At 50.3% G+C, this 16,942-nt stretch overlaps 1 protein-coding gene across 1 annotated transcript in view; it reads left to right on the forward strand.

The window, feature by feature from the left end:
• ITGA11 (integrin subunit alpha 11) overlaps nucleotides 1-16,942 on the forward strand; it is a 112,375-nt gene that overhangs the window by 82,403 nt on the left and 13,030 nt on the right. The window contains exons 13-22 of the mRNA XM_039865549.1: nucleotides 1,814-1,954; nucleotides 2,204-2,407; nucleotides 3,114-3,244; nucleotides 6,137-6,303; nucleotides 7,684-7,826; nucleotides 9,293-9,403; nucleotides 12,940-13,025; nucleotides 13,818-14,025; nucleotides 15,194-15,292; nucleotides 16,772-16,900. Of these exons, the coding sequence (XP_039721483.1) occupies nucleotides 1,814-1,954; nucleotides 2,204-2,407; nucleotides 3,114-3,244; nucleotides 6,137-6,303; nucleotides 7,684-7,826; nucleotides 9,293-9,403; nucleotides 12,940-13,025; nucleotides 13,818-14,025; nucleotides 15,194-15,292; nucleotides 16,772-16,900 (1,419 nt within the window). The remainder of the gene's footprint in view (nucleotides 1-1,813; nucleotides 1,955-2,203; nucleotides 2,408-3,113; nucleotides 3,245-6,136; nucleotides 6,304-7,683; nucleotides 7,827-9,292; nucleotides 9,404-12,939; nucleotides 13,026-13,817; nucleotides 14,026-15,193; nucleotides 15,293-16,771; nucleotides 16,901-16,942) is intronic.

The raw sequence follows: 16,942 nt of genomic DNA on the forward strand, positions 1-16,942 counted from the left end.
CCCCCGCCTTATTTGCTCTCTGTCTGCCTCTTAATTACTTTAGGCAGGCATATATCTTTCCTCCCTGACCCTGTGTTTATGATTTCCTTTTTCTCTCTTCTGTATTTTTATCTTCTCAGCTAAAAGCTATTCATGCTTAAGGATAGATTTCTTCAGAAAGCACCCTAAGCCAGGAGGTGGCTGGGGGAGGGAGAGTCACGGGCTCAGATGTCAGACACACTCGAGTTCCAGCCCCGTTTGGCTGTGACCAGCCTTCTGACCTTGGGCAAGTGACTCAAATTCTCTGAGCTTCAGTTCCTTCCCTGTAAGATAAGGATGGTGATCTTTCCTCAGGAAGCATGAGGCTCATGCACGCTAACTCGAAGCTATAAAGGGTGTCATGCAGGGACTGTCTGTGGTAAGGGCTCCTTCCCTCTCCTAAGGGACCCATTGGTCTAATAAACATTTACTGAGAACCTCCTGTGTACCTGGCAGGGCACCTAGGCCTGGAGGGGACACAACAGATGCAGTGCCTCCCCTCATGAGGCAGTCGTGGAGGGAGCAGGTGCTGGTGGGAGTAGTATGGGGCTAGGGGAGCATCAAAGAGTGGCACCCACTGCAGGGTGGAGTGGGAAGGGCAGGGATGCTTTTAACAGGAAGTGACCTAAAGATGGTAGACACTTAAGGGGAGGGAAGAGGGGAGAGGGGGGCTGACAAGAGAAAGGAATGTACAGAGGGAAGCCTGGAACTCAGCCCAGGCCAGGGACTTTTAGAGACGAGAAATCACTGGATGGGGCAAGAGGAGATATGGAAGCCAGAAGGTGGGGGCTGGAGGCTGGGGACAGAGGGAGGCAGGTCCTGCAGGGTCACCGTGAAGAGTTTAGACTTTTTCCCAAAAGCAAGAAAAGAGCATGATCAGCTGCTCAAGGCCACCCTAGTCACCTGTGGGGACAGAGTAGAGGTAGGTTAGCCTTAAGTGAGGGAACCCTCTGGATGGTGCCTGACCTGAGGAAGAAGCAGCAGAGGAGGGAATTAGATAGGTTTGGGCCGTTTGGCAAACACTAGGCAGGACGGGCTGGGAGATTACAGGTGGGAGAGGTGAAGTTGGAGTCAGGGAGGACCCTCTGATTGAGTGGATGGATGGCGCCCTCACCGAAGTGGGGAGCATGGACCCAAGGTGGCAGAGGAACGCAGTGAGTGCTCAATGCTGAAAAGGAATCACGATTCACTGAACGAGGTGCTAATCCCAGTTATTTGTGACTTTAAAGACTGAAGCAAGCTTAATATCCAACAATAGAGGACTGATTAAACACATTTGGCACATGCATAATTTGGGATATTATAAAATCACTGATGATTGTGTTATAGGAAAAAAATGCTCATGATTCATTGTTTTATTAAAAAATCAGTATATAAATTACATATGCAGTATAATTCCAGATTAGAAAAATAAAACCATATACACACACACAAACCAGCCACACACTCTAGAGAAAGCAGACTAGAAGAAAAAATACACTAGAACACTCACGGTAGTTACAGTTGGATGTTGGAACTGTGGGTGACTTTTATTTCCTTCTCTATACCTTTTTTTAACATTGCTCATTTTTTTGCCATTATAATGTATCGATTATAAACTGAATAAATGGCAATTGATAAAATTAAAGACGAACTAATGAGGCAAGTCCACTCCATGGGAGGGGCGGGGGTAAGAGGGCATGAGATTTTCACCCGAAATTCTAAGTCTAAGGCTGTTCTTGCCTCCCCCGCACCTGAGAGGCGAGGCCTCTCAGCAGCCCAGCCCCACTGCCCTCTCCCCATATCTGTGCCGCAGATAGGCTCTTACTACGGGAGTGAGATCACTTCAGTGGACATCGACGGCGATGGTGTGACTGACGTCCTGCTGGTGGGCGCACCCATGTACTTCAGTGAGGGCCGAGAGCGGGGCAGGGTGTACGTCTACAACCTGAGACAGGTACTGCTGGCAGCCTCCCGGGGCACCGGGGCCCTGCCTTCACTCTGGGATCCACGCGGTAAACTGGGTCACTAGAGAGGCCAGTGCTCGCCTGCTGAGCTAGGCCAAGGAAGATAGGAACCTCCTCTGTCGCTGGGCTTATGCGGCCAGAGAGGGGATGCTGGAGAAGATGCTGCAGATCAGAGGGGATCGTGACTCCGAGGCCCTTACCAAGTCCCCCTGAGCCTTTGCTTGCCCTTGGTCTTACAGAATCGGTTTGTTTATAATGGAACACTGAAGGACTCCCACAGTTACCAGAATGCCCGATTCGGGTCCTCCATCGCCGCAGTACAGGACCTCAATCAAGATTCCTACAACGACGTGGTGGTGGGAGCCCCTTTGGAGGACAACCACGGAGGTGCCATCTATGTCTTCCACGGCTTCCGAGGCAGCCTCCTCAAGACTCCCAAGCAGGTAGCACTGCTCCTGATCAATGGGCAGAGCTGGGACACAGAGCCCTAGTAGCCCATGCTCTGTCACTGGGCTCAAAGTTGTCTTCTGTGTCATCATCCAGGAAAGGATTCCAATCTGTCCTAGCTCAACTTACCTTGTGTGGAAATTGCGAAATGAGTGCATTCGTCTTCAGGACCTTCCACATCACCCCTTTGGGCACCCTCTCCATGCTTAACTTTATCTCCCCAACAACAACCACAAAATCCCAGGGACCCAAATCTCACTCCCTCCATGTGCACTCATGCACTTGGCTACAAATGGAGAACTTCTATCTAGGCTCTCTCTTCTTTAGAAATGCTTCATGCTAGAAACTTTGCTCACCTCAAAAGTGACCCATGCCAGGTCCCATCCCCTCATTTTTGCTTGTGTATGTTATTAGTAAGATAGTCTAATAGACCACGATTAGAGATACTGTAACATGTATTTACATGTATTTACACTTAATGGGGAACCCTTTTAAGACGCAATATTTTAGTCCAAAATAATGATAGGAATTTCAGGTGCCAGCACAGACCAGGAGAGGAGATTGCTTTGGGCTGGGGAAGCATCCTGATAATTTGAAACAGGCTCCCTCCAGAGCTCCCAATTGTATCCACCCCCTTAGGGTGGCCCTACCCCTCCCTGTGCTAACAGCGCCCAGTCCCAGCTTTTTCTTTCCACTCCCTAGAGAATTGCCGCCTCAGAGCTGGCTCCTGGCCTCCAGTATTTCGGCTGCAGCATCCATGGGGAACTGGACCTCAACGAGGATGGGCTTGTCGACCTGGCAGTGGGCGGCCTTGGCAACGCCGTGATTTTGTGGTTGGTTCCCCTGCTTTTCTTGACTCTTGGGCTCTCCTGAGGGTCACAATGGATACAAGGTTTAAAAGATGTGCTTCAGTATCTTCGTCCCTTGTCTTTAATCATTGTCAGCCAAACTCACCCTGTTCTTATCCCATGGTGATTACAAATCTCCTTCTTATGGAATGACTACGTTATTTTGAAGTCCCAATTCCATTTCTCAATGGAGTTCTAAGATTTTCAAGCAATTTAGTATCAAATGCCCCTCTTAGAATTTGTCCTAAAAGTTCTAGCTATTCAGGCATTTCTCCAACTTCAGCTTTTCAAGCTACTTAAAGAGACAGGCTGAGCATATCCTTATCCGCTGGGAGGATCTCCCTTCTTCCCTAGTGTGAAAGGATGTCTGTGTAATACAAAGATTTCTTTCCTCCAAGCCCTTCAGACTTCTTGTCTCCTTTTCCAGGGCCTCATTTCTGTACCAGCCCAACAGATATTTGCTAGACTTCTGTACTCAGAGTCTATCCTTTGCAATGATCTACAGCTTAAAAAAAAAAAAAAAAAAAAGCTTTCTGAAATTCTATATATTTTACCATGTGATATGTGTTGGCTAATTTTTGAGCCAAAAAAAAATTATTTTTAATTTGAACTTTTTCATATATTTTCTAGATATTTTTCATCATAAATCCAGTAACTTAAAGAAAAATTGTAAAATAAATCTCTCAGCGTTTAATCACCTGAACGTTACTACTATTAACATTTTAGCATATTTCTTTCCAACTTTTTTCTGCCTGCATATAATGTTATGTAAATGCAAATCACATTCTTCATACAGCTTAGAAAAGGCGTTAAACAGAGCTATCTTGTGACTTCACAGGGACGATAAAGGAGGAGAGGATATGCTCTTGGGCCTCGAGAATATTACAATCACATTGAGAAATTCCTTAGTCCAGATTTTCTAGAAAACAGCTAAAATTTACGAATTCATGCTTTTGGGAAGAGGCCGGGGTCTTAAATCCCAGAAGCAGAAGTGAGAGCCAAAGGAAACTGAAACAGAAAAAGGAGCGCAGACGCGCGAGGGGCCTTGCTGAGCAGGCCGAGTCTGCAGACTGTGATCGGCACAGCTCCTTGCTTACAGTCTCTCCGGAGCAGGAAATAAAACCTCCGCTTCCTGCAACAGCCCACCAAGGGGAGCGGCAGGGGGTAGGGGGTGGGGGTCGGAGGGGGGTGGGCAGTGCATCTGCAGGCTCCTTTACCCCCCCACTTGCCATTGCCAAAGCTTCAGCTGCTCCACACCCCAGGCGGTGACCCCTGGCCCTCTAGGCCGCATTTGGGAGCAGGGTCTGGCTCTCTTTGAAGGTCTCCTCTGCCTGTGGGGGCTCTTAGGTCTTCGGCGGTGGTGGCAGCAGCAACAGCAGCCTGGGCAGTTCAGGTCAATGCCAGCTTTCACTGTGTTAGTTCCAGCCAGGAAGCAAGACAGGTGACCAAGATCCAGAGTAGGAGGTAGACGTGGCCTAGCCAGTCCTTAGGGTGACACATAAACTAAGTCCGAAAGTTTACAGGAAACAAGATATGCACAAACGAGAGTGCACACATTCACCAAGGGAACTTCTCTCACAGAAAGGAGTGAATCAAGCTCTAGCTTCTGAGGGAGGTCTACACCAAAGTGCTGCCTGAGTAGTGATGAACTTGTGGGCTGAGTCTTCTGGGGAGACTTTATGGTCCAGCCCCACAGATCTCATACGTGACTGCCCGTTAGGATCACCTAGGGAGCTTTTAAAACTCTCACTGCTTAGGCTTTGCCCAGACCACGTAAAGCAGAATTTCTCCAGGAGGGGCTAGGCATCAGTAGTTTTTAAAGACTCCCCAGGTGTTTCTTTCCAATGGGTAGCCAAGTTTGAGAACCACTGGTGTGAGCTATTATGTTTGCACAGCACTCTACACCCTCTCACTTACCAGCTTTGATTCTCACAATTCCCCTCAGGAGAGATCATGTGACCTGCCCAAGATCCCATAATGAACCAACAGAGCCAAGACTCAAATCCACCCTTTTCACTCCACAGCACTGAGGAGGCAGCACCCTCTTATGCCAAGAAGAGCAGAATATTCACACTGACAATCATGCTGAAACTCTGAAGCATCTAAATCACACTACACTTATTTCTTTTGATATAAAAGCATGCTTTGGAAAGGCAATCAATACTCTTTCTTCCCTAACTATGTTTGGCTTAGACCAATAGAAGAATAAGTTTGTGTTTCCTTGGCTGCCTTGATGGGTAGTGGGACTCTCTAGCACAGGGAGTGATTCCCTACTTGTGTGGCTGCACATTGGACTCACCTGGGGAGTTTTAATGTCATGCTCTTCAAAGTGTGGTCCGGGGACCAATGGCATCAGTATTACCTTAGAGCTTGCTAGAAATGTAGTATCTGTGCCAGCCTATCAGATCAGGATCTGCATTTTCACAGATCCCCAGACGATATGCAAACGTATTAAAATTTGAGAAGCACTGTTTTAAGACATGTTGATGCTGATTCAACTTGACCTGGAATGCAACTTGGGCACCAGGATTTTTTAAGCTCTCCAGATTATTCTAATGTATATCAGGGTTAGGAACCACAGCTCTAAAAGTGACGAGGAGACAGAAGGAAGTCAATATGGTTTGCAGCAAGGACAACAACGAAGGCTGCCTCAAGGGGCTAGGAGGTGGCTGAGCCCGCCCCTCATCGCCCGTGCACACTTCTATCCAAATCTTTGACATCTGGAGCCTCTCTCTGTTCTTCCAGACCCTGAACCCCAACCCACACTTCAGTGGTGGTTTTGCAGATTCCACTCCCATCTGGCTCCTCACCTTTCCCCTAGGTCACAGCAGGGCTGCCTTGCGCCCTGCCCCAGCCCAGCTACCCTTCCTCCTGCAGGTCCCGCCCTGTGGTTCAGGTCAATGCCAGCCTCCACTTCGAGCCACCCAAGATCAACATCTTCCACAGAGATTGCAAACGCAGCGGCAGAGACGCCACCTGCCTGGTCGCCTTCCTCTGCTTCACACCCATCTTCCTGGCACCCCATTTCGAATCGGCGACAGTTGGTAAACAAGGCCTCTCCCTCCTCCAGCTCCAGTCTCCCATATGGACTTCGGGATTGTTCTGTTCAAAACCTGGGCTTTTGCTGAGATGGGTTTTAAGTGCCAAGTCATACCTAGAGCCACCTTTGATAACTGCTAGATGCCCATTCAATACTCTAATTCCAAGAGATAGAGAGCGGGTATCATGCCAGGGAGAGCTGGCAATGAGCAGCGGTGACCGATAAGGGAAAAAGAAAGCCCAGGAAATAGATGGGCTCTGGAGTTTGGATCAAAACAGGGGACTGGAAGCAGTGGGACAAACTGGGATGTGGAAGTCATGGGATCAACCTGGGTGCAGAGGACGAGTCAGACCCAGGAGAGGGAGCCGGAAACCAGGGCTCAGGTGGATAAAGACCCCATAGCAGTGGTCACTGCTCAGAGTGGGCATGAGTCTGTGGCAGGGCAGTTTTCTCCTGAGGGTCCATCACTTTCAGCCAAGGCTGGGCTCAGACACCTGCTCATGGCAGCCCTGGGCCCAGGCAACCCCGGGAAGTGACAGCTGCAGATTCAGGACCAGGCTGGGCCCATGCAGAGAACGGGAACTATGCAGAGCTTCCCAGCCAAGGAGCAGGACCGACCAGATGAAGAGGAAACAGGTGTCTGGGGGGAAATGAGAACAAAGGCAGGCCTGGGGCCTGTGACTTTCTTTCAACTTCTATCTATAAAAGGAAAAAGATACAAGAATCTGGTGTATCCAAAGAGCTGGCTGGGGTATAGGAGAAGGGACTGAGCCTTTCTTGTAATTAGCAAAAGATCAGCCGAGTTAAAGGGGAGGAGGCCGCAGTCATTCAACCCCAGAACAGATTATTTAAGTTTGAGGAGCTAGTAGGACGCTGGCGGGAGCTGGCCAGCCCTTTTTAGTGTGATGGGAACCGTCACCTGCAGAGGCTCTGACCTAGACACTATGGTATCCCAGGGCCAAGGGTGAGAGCTGGGAGGGGGAATGGGAAGAGGTGGAGAGGTATGCTGACTCCAGGAGGGGCTCCGACAGGCACTGCCCTGATCTCTCATCCTGTCTCTTCTCTTCTACCTCATTTGCTTTGCCCTCCATTTCTTCCTCTTTCTCTTTCCCGTCACTGTCAGCCCCATCTTCCTTCCTTCTTCTGCCTCCCTCTTCTCTTCAATTCCTTCCTTTTCCCCTTTCTCACTGTATCACTTGCTTTCTGTGTGGGAGTTTCCTGTCCACACTGGGGCTCCTGAGGGAAGAGGAGCATCTCTTCCCTGACCAGCCTGGAGGGCTTCCTGGTAGAGGCTAACTTGCCAGAGGGTATTTTAAAAGAGAAGCAACAGTCTTGGGTAGAAATGTGGCTCTACCTTCATGGTCTTGCTCTCTCCTTCCTCTAGGCATCAGGTATAACGCCACCATGGATGAGAAGCGGTACACACCACGGGCCCACCTGGATGACAGTGGGGACCGATACACCAACAGGGCTGTCCTGCTCTCCTCTGGCCAGGAACACTGTGAGCGGATCAACTTCCATGTCCTGGTGAGCCTGACCCCCGGCAGCCCCACCAGTGGAGCCCAAGTTCCTACACGAAAGGGACAGAGAGTGGGCGGAGAGGCTGCCATGGGAGAGGCAAAGAGCTCAGCTGGTGCCAGCAGACCTCAGGGAAGCCAGCCAGTGGGCAGTGTCCCGGACCATGGCTGCCCCATACTCATGCCTCAGAGAAAAGGCCACTGGGGCGCACTGCCTACCACCTCACAATACTCTCCTCTGAAATCCCTTCTTCCCCAGCTTTCACATGCCCGCCATTTCTTTAGCAGGAGATGAAATGTGAGGAGGGGCTCAGGGAGGTTTAGAGGAGAGAACAGTGTCAGCCAGCAGGGACCATGGCTCAAAAGTAAATGATAAGCAGGCATAGGCTAAAAATGAAGATCCAGTACAGCAGGCCAGTGGTGTGGACTGTCTGGGAGGAGGGACGGAGACAGACCAGCCTGCAGAGAGGGAGAACCAGTGGGTTCCTGGTGCCTCGTTTTATGGATAAAGAAGATGAGAAGGTCACCTCATCCAGAAATCCCAAGTACCCAGGCCACAGCTCCAATCTCAGGGACATAAGCAGGGGCACTAAGAGCCTCTTCCCTCCCCCAAGTATGCAATGGGCAAAGTCAGAAAAGGGGTGAGAAGTCCTCATGTCTGTTAACATAGTGCCCCATCTGATGTATCAGAGCACTGCTTCTCAAGGTGTGGTCCCTGGGACCGGCAACATCCCCGTCACTTGGGAACTTGTTAAAAATGCACATTTTCAAGCCCCATCTCAGACCCACTGAATCAGGAACTTTGGAAGTGGGGCTCTGTTTTAACAGCCATTCCCCTCCCTGGATTCTGATGCAAGCTCAAGTTTGAGAGCCACTGCCTTAATCAAAGAAGCCATTCATGTCAGGATTTGAGTTCCCTAGAGGAGATTTTTAAGGCAGCTCTGAGCATCCCCTTGTACCATCAGTACATAGGATGAAACTGAAACACCCTTATTTTGTTCACATGTTTGTTCTTTCACTGATTTAACACTTATTAAGCCCTGTCACAGTGCCGGGACTTTGCTAAGAGGGAGGAAGACTGACACACAATCAGATAGTTTGAATGCCACGTGGAAGTGGCAGTAGCGGCTTTGCACAGTGTGTGGGGATGGGTGCTGCCTGGCTTCCTGGAGGCCGAGATGTTGGGAAGATGGGTGCCTGGCCTTGAGGAATGAGCAGGACCTTGGTGAAACATCCACGCAGCCGCGTTGAGCGCCCAGGACCCCTTTCCAGGAGGCGCACCCTTCAGCACTCTTCCCCATTCCCCACTGGGAACCTCCATCTGCCCACGACAACTCCTTTATCCTGGGCTCATGCTGAGGGCCGACAGGACACTGCCCTCCCAGCTTAGGGAGGTAAAGTCCTCTCTCAGTGGTCGTGGCCCAGAAATGGATGTTCCCTCTGCCCTGACCCCTGTCCTCATCCCCTCCTACCCAGGACACCGCTGACTACGTGAAGCCAGTGACCTTCTCAGTTGAGTATTCCCTGGAGGACCCCAACTATGGCCCCATGCTGGACGACGGCTGGCCCACTACCCTCAGAGTCTCGGTACGTACTGGCACACGAGGCACACAACTCTGGCACATACCTGACCCCTAACTCCTCTCAGAAGCCCAAACCAGAGCGTGACAAATACAAAGGAATTCCTCCCCTAGCACACCTTCCTTCCTCCCTTGTGACCCATGCTGAACAATTTCTTGAGGGTAAGGACCACGCCTTCTCCTGTTCGAGCCCAGGATGAACACTGAGCGGGTCACAGGACCTGAAACTCACAGGACCAGAAAGAGCCTTAGATCTCAATCACTCATCTCCCTCATTTACAGACGAGGACACTGGAGGCCAGAGAGAGCCTGGTCTGCTGCTTTTTGAGTGACTAACAGACAATCCTCCCACCTGCTCTTAAGTATTTCGAAAATAGGTGGTTTTAGCCTCAACCTTGGCTGCAGCCACACCCTCAACCACGTTTTCTAATCCCTGACTGTAAGAGCATAAGAATTTTCTAGTATCTGACACTCAGATGCCCCCTGAATCTACCATTTCATAAACATCCCACTCAAAGAATATGTCAGACAGTTATCAATTCCCTCAGAGCTGTACGGAAAGAGCAGGCAAATTTTGTAAAATGGAATATCTTGTACCTGAACCCCGAGGATTCAGGAAACAACTTTATAAAATACACCACGGTGCTCTTAAGACCATGACCTGTGAGGTCCACTCCCTGAGAATGTCTCCGAGAATTACTATGTAGAGGTTGGTTCCCAACCTTTTTGGCACCAGGGTCCGGTGCTCCTATGAAAATCTAATGCCTGATGATCTGAGGTGGAGCTGAGGCGGTGATGCTAGCGCTGGGGAGCGGCTGCAAACACAGATAAAGCTTCGCTCGCTTGCCCACTGCTCACCTCCTGCTGTGCGGTCCAGTTCCTAACAGACCATGGACCAGGGGTTAGGGACCCTCGCTATAGAATCCAGCCAGCAAACACCAGTTTCAGATACTCACATTCTTACTTGTACTTCTCCGGCATAAAAGGACTCCAAAAGCTTCTAAAAATCCCCTCTCTGCTTCCATTCACCCGCCAGCTCCTCCAGCATCTCCATTCCCAGACCTCCCACGCTCTACAGCCCAACCCTCGAGCTTCACACCTTCCTCCTTTCCTCCTGCTTCTGCACCACAAACACATAAGAGAGGTTGCCTTAAAGTGCAGTTTAAGAGAGGGAGAGAAATCGACTGGCTAAGCTGGATCCTCATTAGCAAGCCAGGAGAGGAGAAAAGCTGGTGCACTAAGTCATTAATATTTTTCTCCATCAACAGTTAATTACAAGGCCATGACAGCAAATGAATGAGTGAGTACATGTCACTCGACCTACAAGCATGTGGAAGCCCACGATGCAGATTAACGTGTAGGGTACTCTCTGCTCTGACACTGGTGATCTCAATGCAAGGTGGTGACAAGGGTCATAGGCCAGATGGAAATGCTCAGAGGAAGTGTAATTGAGTAATGAGAGGATAGGTCAGGGGGGCTTTCTGGCGGAGGTGGCTTTTAACTAGACTTTAAAGGATAGACAGGATTCAGACAGGCGGTGATGGAGAGGATGGGCTTTTATTCTAGGAGAGCTGACAGTATAACCAAAGTATGGAAGTGGAAAAAGGCAGGACGAAAGGCTATGTAGAGAAAAGGTGAGAAATAGAGCTGAAAAAGACAGTCTGGGGCTTTGAATAGGAGCCAGATTTCTAGATATCTTGTTAATCTGGATTTATAGCCCCCGGCAATTCTTCCCATCACTCTTCTACAAATTCTCCTTTAGCATCTACTAAACATCCAGCACTGCTCTAGTACTGTAAAATCTCATGTTTTAGGGGAATGACCATTCCATATAGTTAAGTGGAATGGTTGCTTATCATGTTAAATTATTCCTTTTAATAAACTGAATAGAAATATCCCCAAAGGTTATTATGTTAGTTTTCACACATCTTACAGTATGCTGGGCAGGGGTGTGGGGTATTTTATGGGAGATTTTAAATCACCAAGATGACATGGGTGCTAGAATACAGTGAAGCCCCCAAGGGCTACCAAAGTATCTTGAACTATGTCACTTTACAGAATGGCCTCACTTTGTCCTGCTTCATCTGGCTCTGCTGTCTTCTTTTCTAGCTACTGTTATGATGTGCCTGCCTTCAGCTGCAAATCCATCACATGATGGGGAAGCCGAAGGGTGGGCTTGATAGAAACGTGTCTAAATTACGAGCACATGGCTCCGAGTGAGAGCTAGGGAGCTTGCCTTTGAGAAAAGTTCATGAATTTAAGATATGTGTGGCCTTCGTGACACCCATTTCCCCTCCCCTGGGTTCGAGCTGCGTTCTTGGTAGTGACGGTTGTGTCTCCTCAGCTCCAGACTTGAGCACCCAACTGCCTGCTGCGCATTTCACCAGAGGTGCTTCAAACTCGATATGCCCCCAAAATGAACTCCTCTACTTAATCCCTCCACTTATGAATGAAGGGTGCAGCCATCCTTCCTGACACTAAAAAAGAAACGCAGCCAACATCCTGGACCCTTTCTCCCTTAGCCCTGATGAACTCCAGGACCTATTGATCCCATCTCTGAGGTCCTTGACCTGTCTTCTCCTCTTCACACCCACTGCCACACTGACACCATCATCATCTCCTGCATGAACATTGCAGCAGTCTCCTCAGTGGTCTCCCTGCTCCTAGTCTTGACCCTTCAAGTTCATCCACCCATGGCAGCCAGAGGGAGCCTTCAATACACAGGTCTGGCAGGACACTCCGCTGTCAAAAGCGATTAGTGGTTCCTATCAGTTGCAAGGCGTGATCCCGAGGCCCTTAAGAATTGACCCCGGCCCATCTCTCCATCTCCTCCACCCCTTACTACAGCAACATTAAACTACTTGCCATTTCCCAAACTCACCATGCTGTTTCATGCCTCAGGACCTTTGCACAGGCTTATCCTTCCTCCTAGAACTCCCTCTCCCTCTGGTCCATCCAGCTAACTTGGTCATCCTTCAGAACTCTGACCTACTGTCACTTCCCTGAAGCCTTCTCTGATTATCTAAAGACCTAAATAACTGTTTCCTCCCCTCTGCCTCTTCTATTCATCATACAGATTTCTATTTGTTTGCACATTTCACACTATAATTATTTGTTCACACACCAATCTTCCCCATGAGCTGAGAGCAGAAGCCGCGTCTTCCTCACCCGATAGCCCCAGTACCAAAGACTTTGCCACCTCCCCACCCCACCCCCACCACAGTAGATAATCAATAGATGTTCACTGGAACTGCTCTGCTGGGTAAGTGGATATTTTGTGCGACCGGCTCAGTTAAAAACTAAAAGGGACCTAGAGGGAGTTGAATTTTGAACCACGTTTTGAAGAAGGGAGTAACTATGCAAAAGCATGAGAAATAACAGCGTGGTGTCTGTGAAAAGGGCAAAAAAGTTGGAGCCCCTGTCTAGTATGGCGGAGGGTGAAGCTGGTGTAATGTGGTGGTGAGGATTGGCCCGCAGCCAAGGCGGGGATCCAGGCTGTGCATTCCCTATCCAGCTGCCCACCCCCGGCTCTCCTTGACCCAGGTGCCCTTCTGGAATGGCTGCAATGAGGACGAGCACTGTGTCCCTGACCTCCTGCTGGATGCCCGCAGTGACCTGCCCACAGCCATGTGAGTTGGTTCCTCCCTGCCCCCACCCTGACTCCTCTTTCTTCCCTGCTGGTGGAGCTGGAGCTCCCTGGGCCCTGGATTATCTCCTGCACATCCTTCTCACAGGCAGTGTGAATCCATACGAACTTAGAGCCTCGGTCTAGTCCAGGCTCTGCCTCTAACTCCTGTGTGTCCTCAGGCAATGCTTCCCTCTCTGGGCCTCAGTTACCTACTCTGTAAAATGAATACTAGTCTAATCCAACCTCTTCCAAATTTGGATTTCTTTCTTTGAAGCTCATACTACAAAACAGATAAAAGGTGGAGACCAGGGACCTAGAGATCCAGGTAGTCATCCTCCAGCCACCAGATTAGGTGACCTTTAAGGTTCATTGACTGACCACTTGAGCTCCACACTAAGGAGACTAGCAGAGGGTGCCCATAATCACCTGGAAGAAACAAAACAGCATACAGGAAAAATAAGAAACAATATCCTATTTTACACTTATATAATAATTTTCAAATAATTTATGCTCAACTTTTACCCAACTATGAGATGATTTAGATAGAAGACATATATACCATGACATACGTAATAAATAGAAATAGCACATCAAACACTACAGAAAGATAAAAAAGCAAATATTCCAATCACTTAGGTTAATAATTAGAATTATCTCTATGTTTAGCTCTGAGCTTCCTGGCAGCCAAAGCCAAAAGGGAAACAAGTTGAGTAGAGAGGTGATACATGAGTAGTGAGGTCTACCCATGCAGTCCCCATTCCATCGGCCTGATTCCTGGTTGTCTCTCCCACAGGGAGTACTGCCAGAGGGTGCTGAGGAAGCCTGCTCAGGACTGCTCTGCATACACACTGTCCTTTGACACAACGGTTTTCATCATAGAGAGCACACGCCGGCGAGTGGCAGTGGAGGCCATGTTGGAGAACAGGGGCGAGAACGCCTATAGCACAGTCCTAAATATTTCACAGTCAGCAAACCTGCAATTTGCCAGCTTGATTCAGAAGGTAAGACCATGGAGACCTGCGGGCATGCCTGAGGCAAAGGGCAGAGGCAGGAGAGGAACGTCCAGACTTCTCCTAGAGATTCTAATTGATCCAGTCTGCAGTGGGGCCTGGATCAGTGTGCTTTTCGAGCTGCCCAGGTGAAATCAGTGTAGCCAAGGCTGAGAACCACTGATAGAGGGGAATTTGAGCCCTCTGGGAACGTGTGGAGGGATGTCCTTCAGCCTCTGTTCTTGTTCCTCATGTGTACGCGCACGCACGCACACACACACACACCCTACGCATGTGCACACCAATGCATTCACACCCTCTGCCTATGGTTTATCCTAGGCTTTCTCAGAAGGGTACCTCGAACAAGAATCAGAACAGGTTACTCCCACTTTAAAGCCTCCCATTATTCCCAGTTGCTTTCACAACAAATTCCAAACTCCTTATTGTGCTCTTCCCCACCCACCACCTGCCACGTCTGCCCTCACTCCCATACCCTTAGTCGCACCGGCCCCTGCTGTTTCCTAGCACACCTCCTCCTTCAAACCGGGGTCCTGCCCACCACGGTCCCCTGCCCAGGACTCCCTCTCTATTCTGCCCAACAAGCTCTGGCTTCTTCTTGGTGCCTGCTATCAAGAGTCCTGAACCAGACAGTGGTGGGAGGACTCGAAGCGGGTGGAGCCACAGCAAAAGAGGAAAGAGAAAGAAGCACTGCCTGCAAGTCCCGTGGCATCAGAGGCTCCAGGGGAACTCCTGACCACCACCAAAATCTTTATTTCATGGCTCAGAGAGATGTCTAGTGGAAAGATGTGTGGTCAATTAAAGGGCCACCAAGCCAGAGGGAGGCAAAACGGCCAGTCTGGAGAGCATTCGAATCCCAGCTCTGTGCCACTTTCCAGCAGTCTGAGCTAGTAACCATCTCTGGGCCTCAGCGCCCCCACCTGTAGGCAGGATGATAAGTCCCGCGTCCCAGGTTGATACAGAGGGACTGACGAAGCATATGCTGGAGCACCTGCCCACTCTCTTCACAACCCAGCAGCGCTGAGCACGCCGAGCCTCCAGGCTTCCAGTGTCAGAGAGCCTGTGTCCCAGCTTCGGCACGAGCGGTGGACGGTGAGGGCGACCCCCAGACTGGGTCTTAGGCCCTGTCTGACTGCTGCCCCATGTCTCCCACTTGCCCCAGGATGACTCCGATGGCAGCATCGAGTGTGTGAACGAAGAGAAGAGACTCCACAAGAAAGTCTGCAACGTCAGCTACCCCTTCTTCCGGGCCAAAGCCAAGGTTGAGACTGGGGGCAGTTCAGGGAGGGTCTAGGGTGGATATTGGGAGGCACTGGGAGGCAAGAGAAATGAAAATGAACAGAGTGGGGAATTGGAGAAGGTAGGTGAGGCCTGAGTGTGGGTTTTAAGTGTGTTGGTTTTCCCCATGCAGTGACATTCAAACGACCTAACCAGCCAGGCCCAGGAGAACACCCAGGCCCGTTCACCTCAGGACAGTCCTACCACTCCCATCCTACCACGCTCAGCCAATTATCTCACTGTCCTTTGTCCTAACAAGTTTTGTAAATGTCCAGCCTCTGTCATCGTGCTGTGCGTGGGGAGAAAAATTAACATTTCCCAAGCACCTACCATGTGCTTAAAAGTACATATGACAAAAGTGTAGGGTGTGTGAAGGGAGAAGCAAATTTGCAGGGGAAATGAGGTAAACAGCAGATCTTGGGGGCGTTTGCCCCAGGCAGTGGGTAGCTACCAAAGGTTCTGGAGCAAGAGAAGACCTCACTGAGGCCAAGCTACTTGTGAAGCAGGAGTCAGGTGGAGGGGAGCTTGACGCAGAAGCCAGCTAGAGAGCAGCAGTGTGTCCCCAGGAGCAGGATCCGCAAGGCTGGATAAGGGGGAGAGATAGGGGAGAGGGGTTAGGGCTCCTTATAAAAGAACCTCCCCAGGGGGACACAAGTCAAGATTGTAGTTTGGGGGTGAGGCTCTGACAAACCAGGAGCTTTAGAGTGAAGTCCCAGGGCAGGTAGCACACAGCACAAGCTCCCCATCCCACTCTGCCGTTCCATGGCAGAAGGGGGGCCCAGGGTTCCTGGGGAACTCCCAGGGTGTCAGACCTCGGAATAGCACAGGGGTCAGTGCAAAGCCCCAGTACCACCTCCCAAGTGGGGGAAAAGGCAGCGAGGAGGGTCAGATGTTACAGGGCCACAGTCAGGGACCCAGCTCACACTCTAGGGCAAAAGCCAAGGGAAGCGGCAAGCCAGGGCCAGTAGAGTGGTAGGCGGGCTGCTGGACAAAGAGGGAGGTGCCTTGTTGACCTGCTGGGTGTCCCTAGGCAGCCATCACCCTTCTCCAGGCCTCACCACCCCCCTTATGCAAGAACAAGGGGTGGATGGTGTTGTGTTACCAGTTGATTCTGGCCCCCGCACCCTGTGGCCTCCCTGGGAAAATACTACAGAAAGAGTCTGAAGTTAGACTTGGTGCATTCTAGTCGCCTTTAGTTAAAAACAAAAACAAAAGACGAGGAAGGCAGGGGGCTGCCCCACAGCCAAGAAACCTCATCAGAGGAGCGGTCATGTGACTGTGTTCTCCTTAGCAGCCCCAAGCTCAGCTCACTAACACCTGATCCTCCCTCCCCCAGCTCACTCCCAGCCAGCAGGCCCACCCTAGCGGGTTGGGGGGCTGTGGCGTGGGCCAGGCCTAGTCCGGACAATACCCGTCCATGCAGCTCCCAGCCACCCCAGCTTTAGTGACTTCTTCCTTGCAGGTGGCTTTCCGTCTAGATTTCGAGTTCAGCAAATCCATCTTCATGCACCACCTGGAGATCCAGCTCACAGCCGGCAGGTCAGGACCTTGGCTGCTCCTTCTTCCTCCCAGTTCACTTCTTCTGGGTCCTGTTCTGCCGTTAGGAACTTCCTCTCTCTGAACTGAAACTCTC

Source organism: Pteropus medius, unplaced genomic scaffold, assembly GCF_902729225.1.
Source record: "Pteropus medius unplaced genomic scaffold, Ma_sr-lr_union100, whole genome shotgun sequence".
NCBI classification, from domain to species: domain Eukaryota; kingdom Metazoa; phylum Chordata; class Mammalia; order Chiroptera; family Pteropodidae; genus Pteropus; species Pteropus medius.